We start from the raw sequence: 15,148 nt of genomic DNA on the forward strand, positions 1-15,148 counted from the left end.
CATAGAAGAACTTTCTCCTCTGGACTCTGCAGAATTTAAAGTCATCTACAGACCTCCCCGTGCTCCAGTTAAGAAATTGAACCAAAACAGGAAAGGCCCACACTGATGAACACTCCTTGGCTTGGTTCCAAAATGAGACAGTTTATTTGTGCCTGGGTTCTTGGTGTGTTCACTACCAGACTAAAAGTAGAATTAAGCAGGAATTCAATATAAATGATGTACCAACATTCTCCGTTTTAAGGGTAAGATGAAGCTGATCGGACTTGATCAGTGGTGTTTCCAAAATCCCTTGAAAGGAGGTCATACTTTGCTTAAAACCCACATAAGCCCAAACGCTGCACTGATTTCAGCTTAGCACCAAAGACCTCTTTGATGTAGTCTTGAAGCATGCCGAAGGCTGTATCCATATTTCAGTCCACACTCCATTATTACTTCAGAGGATGACCACTGACACTATTGCACGTAGTCTTAGAAGAAGATGTAATTGGTCTGTTATCTCAGATAATGAATTTTGTTTGACACACAAACTGTTCATAGGAGAGACTGCTGATTCAGATCAACCTGTGCTGCTGAAAATAACTGTTGTCATAAAGTTTCTTGGGAATAAGCAACATCTGAGAGAGAGCACAAAGATTCAGAAATATGATGCACATAATGTACAGTATCAAGACCAGTTGAGATAATGTTGCACTAAATTTTGTTTTTGATACAGCTGCAAGAAATTATAGAATTTACAAAAACCCACTCAACAAAGAAGGAGACTAAGACATTGTGCTACATAACATAAATGTTATGTAGCGTGAAAACATGAAATTATACCATCAGCTTTCTAAACAAACTACAGCTTTTGAATACAGCTCTCTAAGTGTCCGTCTCTTGCTGCTCAGAGCACATGAGCTTTCCTGGCTCTTAAAGTTCTTGATTTTACAGGAAAAGCTTCATTTTGTCACCCTACTTTCTCTAACAGGCCCAGCCAGTTTCAAACTCTGGACTAGAGTGACATCTAGTGGACAGTTAGAGAAGAAGCGGTTCATCTTGATTTTCTTGCTCACTGCAGCTGTGGGGTTAAGCAAAAAGGGTTCAAGGTGTTTAGATGCAGTTACACCAGCAGTTATTACGTCTTTCTAGCATCTTTGTCCTGTTAGACCCACATGTCCAAAATCAGATTTTTATTCTAACACCATAAAGGAGGATTGAGGAATGTGCCTTATTAGATGACACGATCCATTCTTCCATTTTCTTCTGCTATTGCAATTCAGGGCCAACACAGAACCATTCACACTAATTTTAAAATCTCAAATTAACCTTAATTCCAGTAACTGCATGTCTTTGGACTGTGGACCCTGGAGTACAAAGAATATGCTTACCACACGGAAATGCTCTGGCTAGATGGTGGATTTGACCCAGGACGTTCTTGCTGTGAGGTAATAATGCTAAACACCATGCTTCACTGGTGACTGGGTGGTAGGATAATCGTCTTTAATATAAGTACCCTAAATTTTTGAACAAATATGACCACATTTTATGAAAAGAACAATATTTATCAATATTTGAAACATACTTAACTTGGGACACAGGAATGATTGTAGAAAAGTTTTCTTCAACAACTGCAATACACCTCTATGTTTTCAAAAGGTGACAACTCTGTCCCCTTTCTGGCCCCGACACAGTTGACTACAACACTGTTGATACTGACTATACTATTGTCATTACTATTTGCTTTTCTTCTGGATTAAGCACCTCATATTCTCTTATTCATCTCTTATTCTGTGTTTCTCTACATCCACCAGGATTGATTTTGAGGATTGGAGGGCTGAAAATGGACTTTCCCACCCCGTTCATGAGTGAGGTATGAAAAACATATGAAGCTAATTTTGTTAAGCACAGTGTTATTGTGAATTGCCCCTACATAAAATGAACTCAATTGGGCTGAATTAAATTTCTTGTAAAACATACCAACATCGTCCCCTTCAGAAAGCCAGCATGATTGTAGCTAAAAGAGCCTGGAAATCACCATCTCTTCCCTTGTTTAGGGTTTGGCTATGTGACAGGATTGCACGTATGTGTATTGAAGAGGTTCGCTATCATCTGGCTGACACTTTTGAATTTGTTGAAATCTCTGTCCCTTTTCTCAATCATATTAACAGTGATTCAACATAATCTGTAACCCATTTGACTGCACTTTCTGTTTATGTGAAACTACACCTCTGCCGGATACTGATTCCTTCCTGGACTTGTTCCCCACATCTTCTGGGCTCAGTGAACTCCCTGTCTAACTTCACACAGAAGATCATTTTCTTCGGACTCTAGCATTTCTCTTGAACTTTTGAATTGGACTGACTAAGCAGTCTTTCTCTGTGCTTAGATGTTGTTTTTTCCCCTCTATGTCTCCTGTGATTTTATGGTAATTTGAAACATAAAATCTTATAACTAAACAGGGAGAACCATGAAAAAAGTGTTTTTTAAAAGTAATCTGGCCAAGAGGATAGCAGAAATTTCAACAATAAAGATGTTTTAGTTGGCCTAAAAGGAGTAAGGTGTTTTACCAAAATAAATAAGACATTACAGGCTCCCGCGAACCGGGATCGGAGTCCACTTGCACAGCGAGTCTGGAACTCGATTTGGATCCGGTCGTTTCCCAGCTCATCCGACCCGGATCCGCTTTGGATCCGCTGTTGATTATAAGCTAGAATGATGCCCGCTAATGTTTGGCTCGAGTGTCCTAAAATCACACTTTCTGTCTGAGAAACAGTTTTATTACATTCTCAGACAGTATATACGTGACCATAGATTTGCCCATTCTCATATACGTCACATTTTTTCCACAGCAAAGTCAAACAAATTAGTGACAGTGAATGTGGAAAAGTTTTCTTCATTCACTGCAACACACCTTTGCACATGGCCTCGTGAGCGCATGTGTTGTGCTATATGAATTTTGACAATATGATGCGGCGTTTATGAAGGGACTGAGAAGGAAAGGTATTTAATTAAGAGCAAATTTCATTAAAAAAACAAAAGATCTACACTCACACCTTTGCGCGTGCGCACACGAAGTGCTGCTCCTATGGAACGCGCGTGCGTCACATTCGATTTGTGCATGTATCTGTTTGTAACGTCACTGAAATAGCTGCGGTTTGAAATTTTTCTTCTGCACCTAAATTTTCTGGTTCAGATGAGTTCAGTGAGAAGCGCTAAACGTCCAAATTTACGGAAAAGCAAACTTAGTGATTCAGTTTCTTCAACTTTCGTTTTAACTGAAGGTAAGTGCAATCTTTAGACTAAGAATCAACAAGTACAAAAACAGAGTATGTTTTAGCTTCACATCTTACATTTAATATTTGTATTTAAATCAAATCTGAACATTAAAAAAATGATATCCAGTTGAATATGTCAGAAAAGCACTTTTTAGTGCATTCTACTGTAAAGGTGATTTTACTGCTTACCTGTTAGAAACAACTTGTCTGATAAATATTGATTTCCTTTTGTATATTAACTATAAAAACAAAGAGATTTTAATCCTTAAAAACCATTTGACAGGATTTTGGGCCAAATTCATTTAATTGCTTTGAGTCTTTCTTTACTGCTGTGGTGATTTCCTCTTTTTCTGAATTTTAAAAACTACATTGTGAACAAACAAACTGACATTTGAAAGAGAGATTTTTGCAAGAACAGCAAGAAAATGTTGTGATCTGTTGCTATGATATGAATCATAACAATATGACGCTTTGTTTTTGAAGACACTGAGAAAATAAAGTTCTTTAATTAAGAGAGGATTTAATATATTGGTGTGATTCAAATATTATTCTGTTCATTTAAAAAAAAACAAGCTGGCACCGTAAAGTTTATATATAAGAGAATCTGCACTGATTTGTACTGAGTTGCTTCTGATGGAAACATGCTCAAATCATAGTTATGAAGTCTGATAAGCTTTGTGTTAGAGACTCACTTAACCCCATGTTTCCCTTTCATTTTACAGCCATGTTGAGAAGAAGCCAAAGACTTCAGTCTAACGGCTATTACGGCAGCCAAGGAGAGCCGTTAATCTCCTACAAGGACACTTTATGCAGGTTAGTGCTGGTCTACATGTTCTTTGTTGTCATCCACTGACATATACATATGTTTTGTAATGACAGTCCATTTGTTCTTCCATGTACATTTTTTCTTACATGATTTTGTTTTTTCTATTCTGAATTTTTAAAAGGCGACAGCCCTGTCCCCGTCCAGTCCCTGACAATAATGACCAAGACACAGTTGAATACAACTACGATGACTGTGACACTGTGGACTACAACTACGATGACTGTGACACTGTGGACTACAACTACGATGACTGTGACACTGTGGACTACAACTACGATGACCGTGACATTGTGGACTACACCACTGATGATTTTGTTGACTACAGTAGTGACAGCAGCAGAGGTCTCTTTAGAGCCATCAAGGCACTGGGACTTTTGGTCCTCATGCTGGCCTTGTGTTTTGGTAAATGATCTCCTTCCACAAACAATTACAGTCTTTCTAGTAGTACTATGTGCTTTTCTTCTGGATTAAGCTTCTCTTCTTATTCTGTGTTTCTCTTCATCCACCAGGATTGATTTTCAGTATTGGAGGGCTGAAAATGGACTTTTCCACCCCGTTCATGAGTGAGGTATGAAAAACATATGAAGCTCATAATATGAAATGTACTTTTTTTGCTGAAAATTTATTTAGATAATGCCAGTTTAATATTATCATAAAGCTGTTACGTAAACGTAAATAGTCTCTTCTCAATTTTAGTACTTGGTGAGTGGACATGAACGGATGGAAAGGCAGGTACAAGACATTCAGGATACCCGTGAGTACATTGTGTCATTAGACACATGCACATAGACTTTTCCTACTTTGCTATCTGTATATCCTCCCTCATAATAATCACAGTATTCCTAAATTTACCATCCTGTCAAAAGTCAAAAAACTTTTGTCAGACCAACTCGTCTTTTTTTTTTTTGTCTCTCAGGACCACAGTGTAGATTTCATCCGCTACGTCACGCTGCATCTACTGAACACGTGGGGCAATTGCGAGGATTCCTGTCTACACAGCTTTTGAGTTCAAAGAAAGCTGGCATAACCAAATTCCCATGAAACCATCTTTAAAAGAAAAGAGAGGAAAATGTGAAAGTGAATCAGACTGCAACACATATTTAAATATTGTATTAGAAAAAAAATGTCCATTTAACCCATTTTTTTTCTCCAGCGAATGTCCATCCTACCAGGTAAGACATGTGTGATTAAGATGTTTGCAGTCTGATTCACCTCACCCCCAACCAGCCGTGGCAGAGGGCTTGCCCCTCCCTGAGCCTGGCTCTGCCAGAGGTTTCTTCCTGTTAAAAGGGAGTTTTTCCTCTCCACTGTTGCCAAGTGCTTGCTCAAAGGGGATCATCTGATTGTTGGGGTTTTCTTCTCTTATATTGTAGGGTTTTTACTCTACATATACAGTGCTTAACAAATTTATTACATCACCTGTCATAAAAATAAGAACACCCCAAATTTGTTTTACATTAGGTGATGTTCGACTAACTTTGTTAAGCACTGTGTTATTGTGAATTGGCCCTCAATTGGAACTCATTTGGACTGAATTAAATTTCTTGTAAAACATAAAAATTCTCTAAATTGTCTCCACTGGAAATTTAGAGATATTTTTAAAACAACAAGAATAAAATTTTAAGAAGATATTTTTCATGTCTTTTGGTATTCTTAATTGTCAGTGTATATTAAACAAGCGTTATAACACTATGGCTGCAGGATTTAAAATTTGAAAATCAACATTTAAACTCCCAAAAGTAAAAAAAAGTAAAGTCCATGTTGCATGTGCTGTGATATGAGAAACCTTCACTGTGATGCAGGCTTTGAGGTTCAGTGAGGTAACTTCAGGTTTAACCATGTGTTTGTAGTTGGGACACCAGATAGACCATTAAGCATATTGCATCTGCATTTTAACTTCATCAATTAGCAGATTTCACTGGAAATTTTTATTTAATAACCCCAAATTTGGACTTATTGATAACAGAAACAAGCTTCTACACTCATTTGATTTAGTTCTGTTAATTTCAAAACAAACCTTCTTTTCCTTTTTCTTAACTAATGGTGTCACCTCCTGTAATTTGTCATGACTTTTGAGTCATGATATGTATAAATTCTAAATGAGTGAAAGTCAGGGACTGGGCCAGATTGGACGTTTTGGGGCAGCTTTGTTCTGGTCCCCACCTCTGTGTGGAGTTGCTTCCTTGAGCTCATCCACTCACATCTGCAAGTAGTTTAAAATCAAGAGGCTGTGTATTTAGGAGCTGTGGTGATAGATCTCCACCAGTTTGTATTCCTGCCATGGTAGTAAATGGGCTCTGTCTCTTGTCTTCATTTCTCTGCATTTACTCTTTAGTAACTTTTGAATATCATCTTCTCTGTAGAACTACAGACCTGCTACTATATAACTCATCTGGAAATCTTACCTCTCCCGTCTTGAGGAATTTCCAGTTATCAGCAGCTTCTAGCCATTCTGCTTGCAGCTACACCAGGGGTGTCCAACTCCAGGCCTCGAGGGCCGGTGTCCTGCAGGTTTTAGATCTCAACCTGGGTCAACACACCTGAATGAAATGATTAGTTCATTACCAGGCGTCTGGAGAACTTCAAGACATGTTGAGGAGGTCATTTAGCCATTTAAATCAGGTGTGCTGGATCAAGGACACATCTAAAACCAGCAGGACAGCGGCCCTCGAGGCCTGGAGTTGGACACCCATGAGCTATGCCATGCCTCTCCAAAAAGCCCCAAAATCACTGAACACTCAGGTCCTCCCCCTCTACACCACTGCCACACACTTAGTTTGAAACCCGGCCAGCCCACTGATAACCACCCTCGCCATCATCACCCAGTGCATGCCAAGTAAGGCAAAGCAGAACAGTTATCTAAGCTGCCATTCTCCATCTTCTCACCTACGAGTACTATCTTTTATGATACCTGATATAGCTCATAGTTTCTGCCCACCCAGCTCCCCCTCTTCCCAGCAGCACTTTGAAAACAAATACTGAAAACACGAATCCCACCATCTGGCTCTGTTTTTGGGGCTCAGTAACAGTCGAATCATGGTACTGAAAATTCTTTTTTAATGGTATCCATCATATATTTTTTAGGAAGTGGTTGGAGAGCTCAACCTCACAGCTGCGTAAACTTTCATGTGCTCTTCTACTCCAAACACTTAAAGTGCTTTACACAACTTGCCTCATTCACCCAGAAGATCCATTAGAGCTGATTGAGGAGCATCAGGGTCCAGAAGTAAGCCTGAGAGAAGGTGAGAAGGAGAAAAGACACAACCAACACGAGCACAAGGACAAACTGGGGCCACACACAACTTTATACAAGTAAAGACACACATACATGTACAGTAGTGCAAAGAATATTATGTAAAGCCGCTCGACAATAGTGGAAAGAATACCAATAAAGTGTATCAATATGAGTCAAAGTACGCGTCTGCAGTTCAGCATCAACAAATGAAGTTAACAGGAGTTCATGTGACTAGTTCACATGACATAGAAATCAGCTTTTAAACAGAGTGCAGTTATGGGTTTCTTCAAATATTAACTAGGTGACAATAAATGTCCTAAAACCAAAATTATTTTGCAGGTGACAAACTAACAATTTAAAGACTGAGCAGGCACGCTGAAGCTCCAAAGACACACCCACAGATCCACCAATTAAACTGTAAACAAGACATGATCAGCATTACTTATTCACTGTTTCAAAAGAAAATAAAGTCCTTGTTATAACATGTCAGTGACACAGATGTTTTTGAAACAGTTGTTAAAGTTCTTTACACCAACGTTTAAATCTAATACAACAGGAAGGAAGAAGAAAAATGGTCACAACTATTACTAACAGTGTGACTCACAGTAGTAATTGCTTCATTCAATCTGCCACATCAGAGCACTCTACCTGAAAAAAGGACGGCAGGTGTGTTTTTGTAACATTTTTTTTAAGAAAAAAACTTAAATGAAATTAAACATGAATTGTTTTTGAAGTTTTTCAAAAAATCCATGTTATGCAGAAACATGCAGGAAGAAAATGCATTAGTTCAGAAATCAATGAGAAGAGAAGCAGAGGCCTAGACTTCTGAATCAAAACAACAACACATGCAGATGTTTGGCATCAACGCTAACTACAGAAGTGACTTAACAGCAGTGAATTTTTGCACTCTGATGTAGTAAATAACCGGATGCTTGGATGTGATCACTAATCTTACCACACATTTACAGATGATTAAATACACAACTTCCTAACCACAGAAATCTGTGTGAGATGGCATACATGAGATAGTGGCTTCAGTCTTTCCTACTTGCTGTTTTTGTTACAGTGAAGGAGACACAGGGATGATGCCTTTGTTGTTTTGTCATAGATGATGTGAAGGTAATCATTTTCATCAAGGCCTCATTCTTAGAACAGATTATAAATGGTAAAGATGAATTACACTGGACTCACTGTTTCTTATACGAAGTAATTTTGATTATTAATTACATTATTGATTAACAACTGACTGAAAATCAGTATCAGATAATTAAAGGTAATTACAGGTTTATCTGACTTTTATACATCACATATACAGCTTCAGCCAAAGTGCCCACTAGAGGGCACACTTGTTCAAAAGTCTACAAATATTCTAAATCACAAAACCAATGAGTCATAATTCTGGTTTGTTTTTGTCAGATGTCAAACAAATCCAGATGCAGCCTGAGAAGGGAACATGAGAGAGCATGTGCATCAATCATCCAGGTAGGGAAATCTCAGATGGTTGATTCTGTTCATCGTTACATTTATCACTGAGACATAACTTCCAGCATAGTGGTTACTTAACAGCCTTTTGGAAATGATTTTCATACTTTCATGTAACAGTAAAAAAGAAATAATCCCCCTTTTTTTTGTAGATGCGTAGTATTAGATGGTGGGCTCAAGCCTGAAGCCATCAAATTGAAGAGGTGAAGGTGGAAGGACGTCTGGTTGGTGTATTACAACCCTCCTAGCTGGCTGTGGGTGCTGGGAGGAGACAGCACTGCCTTAATGAAGCCAAGTCAACCAGCGGCTCACGCACACTTATTGCCATGGTGGTAATAATTGGAGAGTTGTCTGCCTATAAGTCTTTTGTGCAATATGAGGACATCTGAATAAGCAGCTCCCCCTACAGCCTCCTGTAAGGTATACGCCTTTAAAGAATATACTCTCACATTTCAGAGTTTAAGAACAATTTCAACTAAACAATAATCACAAAAATAGAGAGGAAGAAACAGAGAAACACAGGAAACCCTAACCACCATGTTTGGAGAATCAGACTTTTTTGTTTTTGCTTTTTTCTTCAGTAATCAGACATATCATACTGCAATGTGCGCATACATGTACACAGAATAGCTTGACTGAAATGAGACAATAACAGTAGTATTTAACTAAAACTTCTAAAGTACCTTATATTAAATAAAATTTAACCTGTGTTTTTTATGTACTTTAAAATGAAAATACTGTTTAATGTCAGTTTTAGGACACATTCGTACATGAACGTGCCCGTTGTCGTCTTCTTCCTCTCTCATTCTCTCTGTGTCTTCTCTCCTGACGATTTCCTCCTCTTTTTCCTTATTTCAGCACCTCCCGACAGTACCACAGTCCCACTCTTGGATGAGAGCTTAAACAACAATGAAGTAGAACAAAGGAAGCTTATATCACAAAAAAGTACATTTGGGATGTGTCCACTTATAAAAGGAATGCACTTTTTTCTTGGTAAAAACAAAAGTGAGAAATAAACTAATAATGCAGGTAAAACAGAAATATTTCCTGGATTTTTGCTTCTATGGTAGTGAGGTGCAGCAGGGTGTGTACTGATGAGGGCAGCCTGGCTCCTTCATTTAAATCTGGTCAAACATTGAGGTCATATTGTGAGTTGCTAACCTCTGGATTAGCTCGCATGTCATCGCACTGAAGATCTCAGAAACTTTAATGTCAATGTTTTCATCCTGAATTGATTGAATAAAAATGGCAGTTTTATAAAAGTTACACATCCCTATTTTTGCCGTTTCCTGTCTTGGCTGCTTCATTCATGTTGGAAATATCATATCCACTAGCAAGCTGACTCTGAGGGAGACCATCAGCCTCAGCAGTGAAGGGGAGAAAGGTGCACGTGGAATACACATTACGGTATTCTACCAATTATGTAAGTGTTAAGAAAAAAATGATATCTCTCTGTTTTGATAATAGTTTTTCAACATCTAATATTTGAGATAATTCTGATCTTTTTGTCATTAATCTCTTGGATGAGCCCCCAACTGTGCATGGCCCCCTGGGCAAGTGTCCAGCATGCCCTTTGGATGATCCAGCCCAGCCTGGATAGCAAAATGACTCTGGACCGGTGTTGTACCAAAAAGTGATTGTAGATTCATATTTATTCTGCTGTAAATGACTTGTTGGCATAGAATATATGAAACATATGTCAAATGTTTCCTCATGAATAATATCAGCAAACATCATTCCTGACACAAGGCAGAAGTTCCAATCACTTTTTGGCAAAGTGACTGCTACATATCTTATATTCATCACATGATGAGTGTCACTGACATTAAAAAAAAGTGTATTTTAAGAGTGATCTCGCCAAGAGAGTAGCAGAAATTGCAACAAATATAACGATAGAGATATTTTAGTTGGCGTAGAAGGACTAATGTGTTTTGCCAAATAAATAAGACATTACAGGCTCTTTAACAGATCCGCTAACCGGGTCCGGATCGGAGTCCACTTGCACAGCGAGTCTGGAACTTGATTTGGATCCGGTCGTTTCCCAGCTCATCCGACCCGGATCCTCTTTGGATCCGCTGTTGATTATAAGCTAGAATGATGCCCGCTAATGTTTGGCTCGAGTGTCTTTCCCTCTGAGAAACAGTTTTATTACACTTTAATACGTATTTAAACGACCGTGGTCTTCCCTCATTCTCATATACGTCACAATTTTCTCACAGCAAAGTCAAACAAATTAGTGACAGTGAATATGGAAAAGTTTTCTTCATTCACTGCAACACACCTTTGCACATGGGCCCGTGAGCGCATGTGTTGTGCTATATGAATTTTGACAATATGATGCGGCGTTTATGAAGGGACTGAGAAGGAAAGGTATTTAATTAAGAGCAAATTTCATAAAAAAAAAAGATCTACACTCACACCTTTGCGCGTGCGCACACGAAATGATGCTGCTCCTATGGAACGCGCGTGCGTCATATTCGATTTGTGCATGTATCTGTTTGTAACGTCACTGAAATAGCTGCGGTTTGAAATTTTTCTTCTGCACCTAAATTTTCTGGTTCAGATGAGTTCAGTGAGAAGCGCTAAACGTCCAAATTTACGGAAAAGCAAACTTAGTGATTCAGTTTCTTCAACTTTCGTTTTAACTGAAGGTAAGTGCAATCTTTAGACTAAGAATCAACAAGTACAAAAACAGAGTATGTTTTAGCTTCACATCTTACATTTAATATTTGTATTTAAATCAAATCTGAACATTAAAAAAATGATATCCAGTTGATTATGTCAGAAAAGCACTTTTTAGTGCATTCTACTGTAAAGGTGATTTTACTGCTTACCTGTTAGAAACAACTTGTCTGATAAATATTGATTTCCTTTTGTATATTAACTATAAAAACAAAGAGTTTTTAATCCTTGAAAACCTTTTGACAGGATTTTGGGCCAAATTCATTTAATTGCTTTGAGTCTTTCTTTACTGCTGTGGTGATTTCCTCTTTTTCTGATTTTAAAAACTACATTGTGAACAAACAAACTGACATTTGAAAGAGAGATTTTTTTGCAAGAACAGCAAGAAAATGTTGTGATCTGTTGCTATGATATGAATCATAACAATATGACGCTTTGTTTTTTAAGACACTGGGAAAATAAAGTTCTTTAATTAAGAGAGGATTTAATATATTGGTGTGATTCAAATATTATTCTGTTCATTTAAAAAAAACAAGCTGGCACGTAAAGTTTATATATAAGAGAATCTGCACTGATTTGTACAGAGTTGCTTCTGATGGAAACATGCTCAAATCATAGTTATGAAGTCTGATAAGCTTTGTGTTAGAGACTCACTTAACCCCATGTTTCCCTTTCATTTTACAGCCATGTTGAGAAGAAGCCAAAGACTTCAGTCTAACGGCTATTACGGCAGCCAAGGAGAGCCGTTAATCTCCTACAAGGAGACTTTATACAGGTTAGTGCTGGTCTACATGTTCTTTGTTGTCATCCACTGACATAGATGCATGTTTTGTAATCATAATCCATTTGTTCTTCCATGTACATTTTTTCTTACATGATTTTGTTTTTTCTGTGCAGAATTTTCAAAAGGCGACGGCCCCGTCCCCGTCCAGTCCCTGACAATATTGACCAAGTCACAGTTGAATCCAACACTGATGACCGTGACATTGTGGACTACACCAGTGATGATTTTGTTGACTACAGTAGTGACAGCAGCAGAGGTCTCTTTAGAGCCATCAAGGCACTGGGACTTTTGGTCCTCATGCTGGCCTTGTGTTTTGGTAAATGATCTCCTTCCACAAACAATTACAGTCTTTCTAGTAGTACTATGTGCTTGTCTTCTGGATTAAGCTTCTCTTCTTATTCTGTGTTTCTCTTCATCCACCAGGATTGATTTTCAGTATTGGAGGGCTGAAAATGGACTTTTCCACCCCGTTCATGAGTGAGGTATGAAAAACATATGAAGCTCATAATATATTCCCTGAAAATTAATCAGATAATGCCGGTTTATTATTATCATAAAGCTGTTACGTATAACATAAATGATTCTTCTCAATTGCAGTACTTAATGAGCAGACATGAACAGGTGGAAAGGCAGGTACAAGAGCTGCAAAGGGAGTTAATGGACTTAGGAAAAAGAATTGACTTCCTTCTTCCAGTTGGGGACAGGATGCCCAACTTTGCTCTGGAGGAACTGGGTAAGACATGAAATCGGATCAGAATTCACGTAAGAATTTCTTTGTTGTTGTTTTGCGATTCCTTTCTCACTCTGTGTTTTTGTCTGCAGGAGCAAAGATTGTTAAAGAACAGTCTTCAGCATCCTACCTTTCAGAACAGGCTGGATTGAAGCTGTGGGGGCTTACATTGATACCCGCAAAACCACCCTGTGTAAGCCCAAGAGTCGTTATTCAGGTATAATCTACTTTCACAAAAAAACAAGATACTATCTCACACATCTGCATGATTTAATAATCAAACACTAGCGGTCCATACTGAACTCTGTTTGTGTTTCTTTTTCTCTGTAGGGTCGAGCACCCATGGTCCCAGGAGTGTGTTGGAGTTTTGCGGGCTCCCAGGGACATTTAACAATTAAGCTGCCACAAAGCATCGCCATCAGTCATGTGACACTGGGTCACATTTCTAAGATGGTGTCACCATCTGGAAAGGTCTCCAGTGCTCCCAGGATGTTTTCAGTGTTTGTAAGTCACAGATTTCCACTGCACCACTGTTCAACTGTTGCATTTTACAAATGTGTATATAGAGAACAACTTTATATGTATTTATTTCTGTTTTTTCAGGGAAAGAGAGCATTAGACGACAGTGGTGTCCACCTGGGAACATTCGTCTATGATGAAAATGGAGATCCACTCCAAACATTCAGGATACCCGTGAGTACACTGTGCCATTAGACACATGCACGTAGACTTTTCTATCCAGAGTACTTAGAGGTTAGCTCCCCTTGCTATCTGTATATCCTCCCTCATAATAATCACAGTATTCCTAAATTTACCATCCTTTCAAGAGTCAAGAAAACTATTATGCGACTAACCCATCTTGTTTTTGTTTCATCTCTCAGGACGACAAAGTAGATGTCATCCGCTACATTACGCTGCATGTGTTGAACAACTGGGGCAATCGCGAGTATTCCTGTCTGTACAAGTTCCGAGTTCATGGAAAGCTGGCATAACTAGCTTCCCATGAACTCCATCTATATAAGAAAAGAGGGGAAAAATGTGAAAGTGAATCAGACTGCAACACATATTTAAATAATTGTGTTTGAAAATAATTGTCAATTTAACCCATTTTTTTTCTCCAGCGAACGTCCATCCTACCAGGTAAGACATGTGTGATTAAGATGTTTGCAGTCTGATTCACCTCACCCCCAACCAGCCGTGGCAGAGGGCTTGCCCCTCCCTGAGCCTGGCTCTGCCAGAGGTTTCTTCCTGTTAAAAGGGAGTTTTTCCTCTCCACTGTTGCCAAGTGCTTGCTCAAAGGGGATCATCTGATTGTTGGGGTTTTCTTCTCTTATATTGTAGGGTTTTTACTCTACATATACAGTGCTTAACAAATTTATTACATCACCTGTCATAACACCCCAAATTTGTTTTACATTAGGTGATGTTCGACTAACTTTGTTAAGCACTGTGTTATTGTGAATTGGAACTCATTTGGAACTCATTTGGACTGAATTAAATTTCTTGTAAAACATAAAAATTCTCTAAATTGTCTCCACTGGAAATTTAGAGATATTTTTAAAACAACAAGAATAAAATTTTAAGAAGATATTTTTCATGTCTTTTGGTATTCTTAATTATCAGTGTATATTAAACAAGGGTGATAACACTATGGCCGCAGGATTTAAAATTTGAAAATTAACTTTAAAACCCATAAAAGTTAAAAAGTAAAGTCCATGTTGCATGTACCGTAAATCCCGGACTACAGAGCGCACCTGATTAAAAGCCGCATGCTCTAATTTTAGAAAGAATATCAATTTTGTACTTGTACAGGCCACACCGGATTTTAAGCCGTATGCGTTTCACTTGTAATATGAGATATTTACACAGAAATATTACACGTGAGGATTTTTAACGTTTAATTTAATCCATAAGGTAACATAAACGTGGTAACTTAAACGTTATGGTAACATACAAAAATACATACTGCAAATGCTTTTTTTCCTCGAACAGCGCCTGTAACACCTTTAAGTATACGTACGTATCGGTAACACACAAATTACGTTGCTTATGGTTTTCTTACGGAACAGTGCACAAACAATATTTCAACGTCTCTTAGCAACCGGTAAAAATATATACCGTATATATACTACTTATCAATTTTATTGGTCTACTG

General features: G+C 38.2%; 1 protein-coding gene across 1 annotated transcript; it reads left to right on the plus strand.

Moving 5' to 3' along the window:
- The first annotated feature begins 1,315 nt into the window (after positions 1–1,315).
- LOC134639783 (uncharacterized) lies at positions 1,316–5,471 on the plus strand. Its single transcript, XM_063491240.1, has 7 exons — positions 1,316–1,424; positions 1,791–1,849; positions 3,977–4,067; positions 4,202–4,482; positions 4,590–4,648; positions 4,777–4,834; positions 4,997–5,471. The coding sequence occupies exons 3-7, from the start codon at positions 3,979–3,981 to the stop codon at positions 5,119–5,121; spliced, it is 612 nt and encodes a 203-aa protein (XP_063347310.1). The 5' UTR covers positions 1,316–1,424; positions 1,791–1,849; positions 3,977–3,978; the 3' UTR covers positions 5,122–5,471.
- Positions 5,472–15,148: the final 9,677 nt, after the last annotated feature.

This window comes from Pelmatolapia mariae, linkage group LG1 (genome assembly GCF_036321145.2).
Source record: "Pelmatolapia mariae isolate MD_Pm_ZW linkage group LG1, Pm_UMD_F_2, whole genome shotgun sequence".
Taxonomy (NCBI): domain Eukaryota; kingdom Metazoa; phylum Chordata; class Actinopteri; order Cichliformes; family Cichlidae; genus Pelmatolapia; species Pelmatolapia mariae.

Excerpts from the sequence above, each read along its gene's own strand:
- LOC134639783 (XM_063491240.1), top strand. The coding sequence starts at position 3,979 with ATGTTGAGAAGAAGCCAAAGACTTCAGTCTAACGGCTATTACGGCAGC. Across the intron at positions 4,068-4,201 it reads TACAAGGACACTTTATGCAG|GCGACAGCCCTGTCCCCGTC; the intron begins GTTAGTGCTGGT and ends AATTTTTAAAAG. Across the intron at positions 4,835-4,996 it reads ACAAGACATTCAGGATACCC|GACCACAGTGTAGATTTCAT; the intron begins GTGAGTACATTG and ends TTTGTCTCTCAG.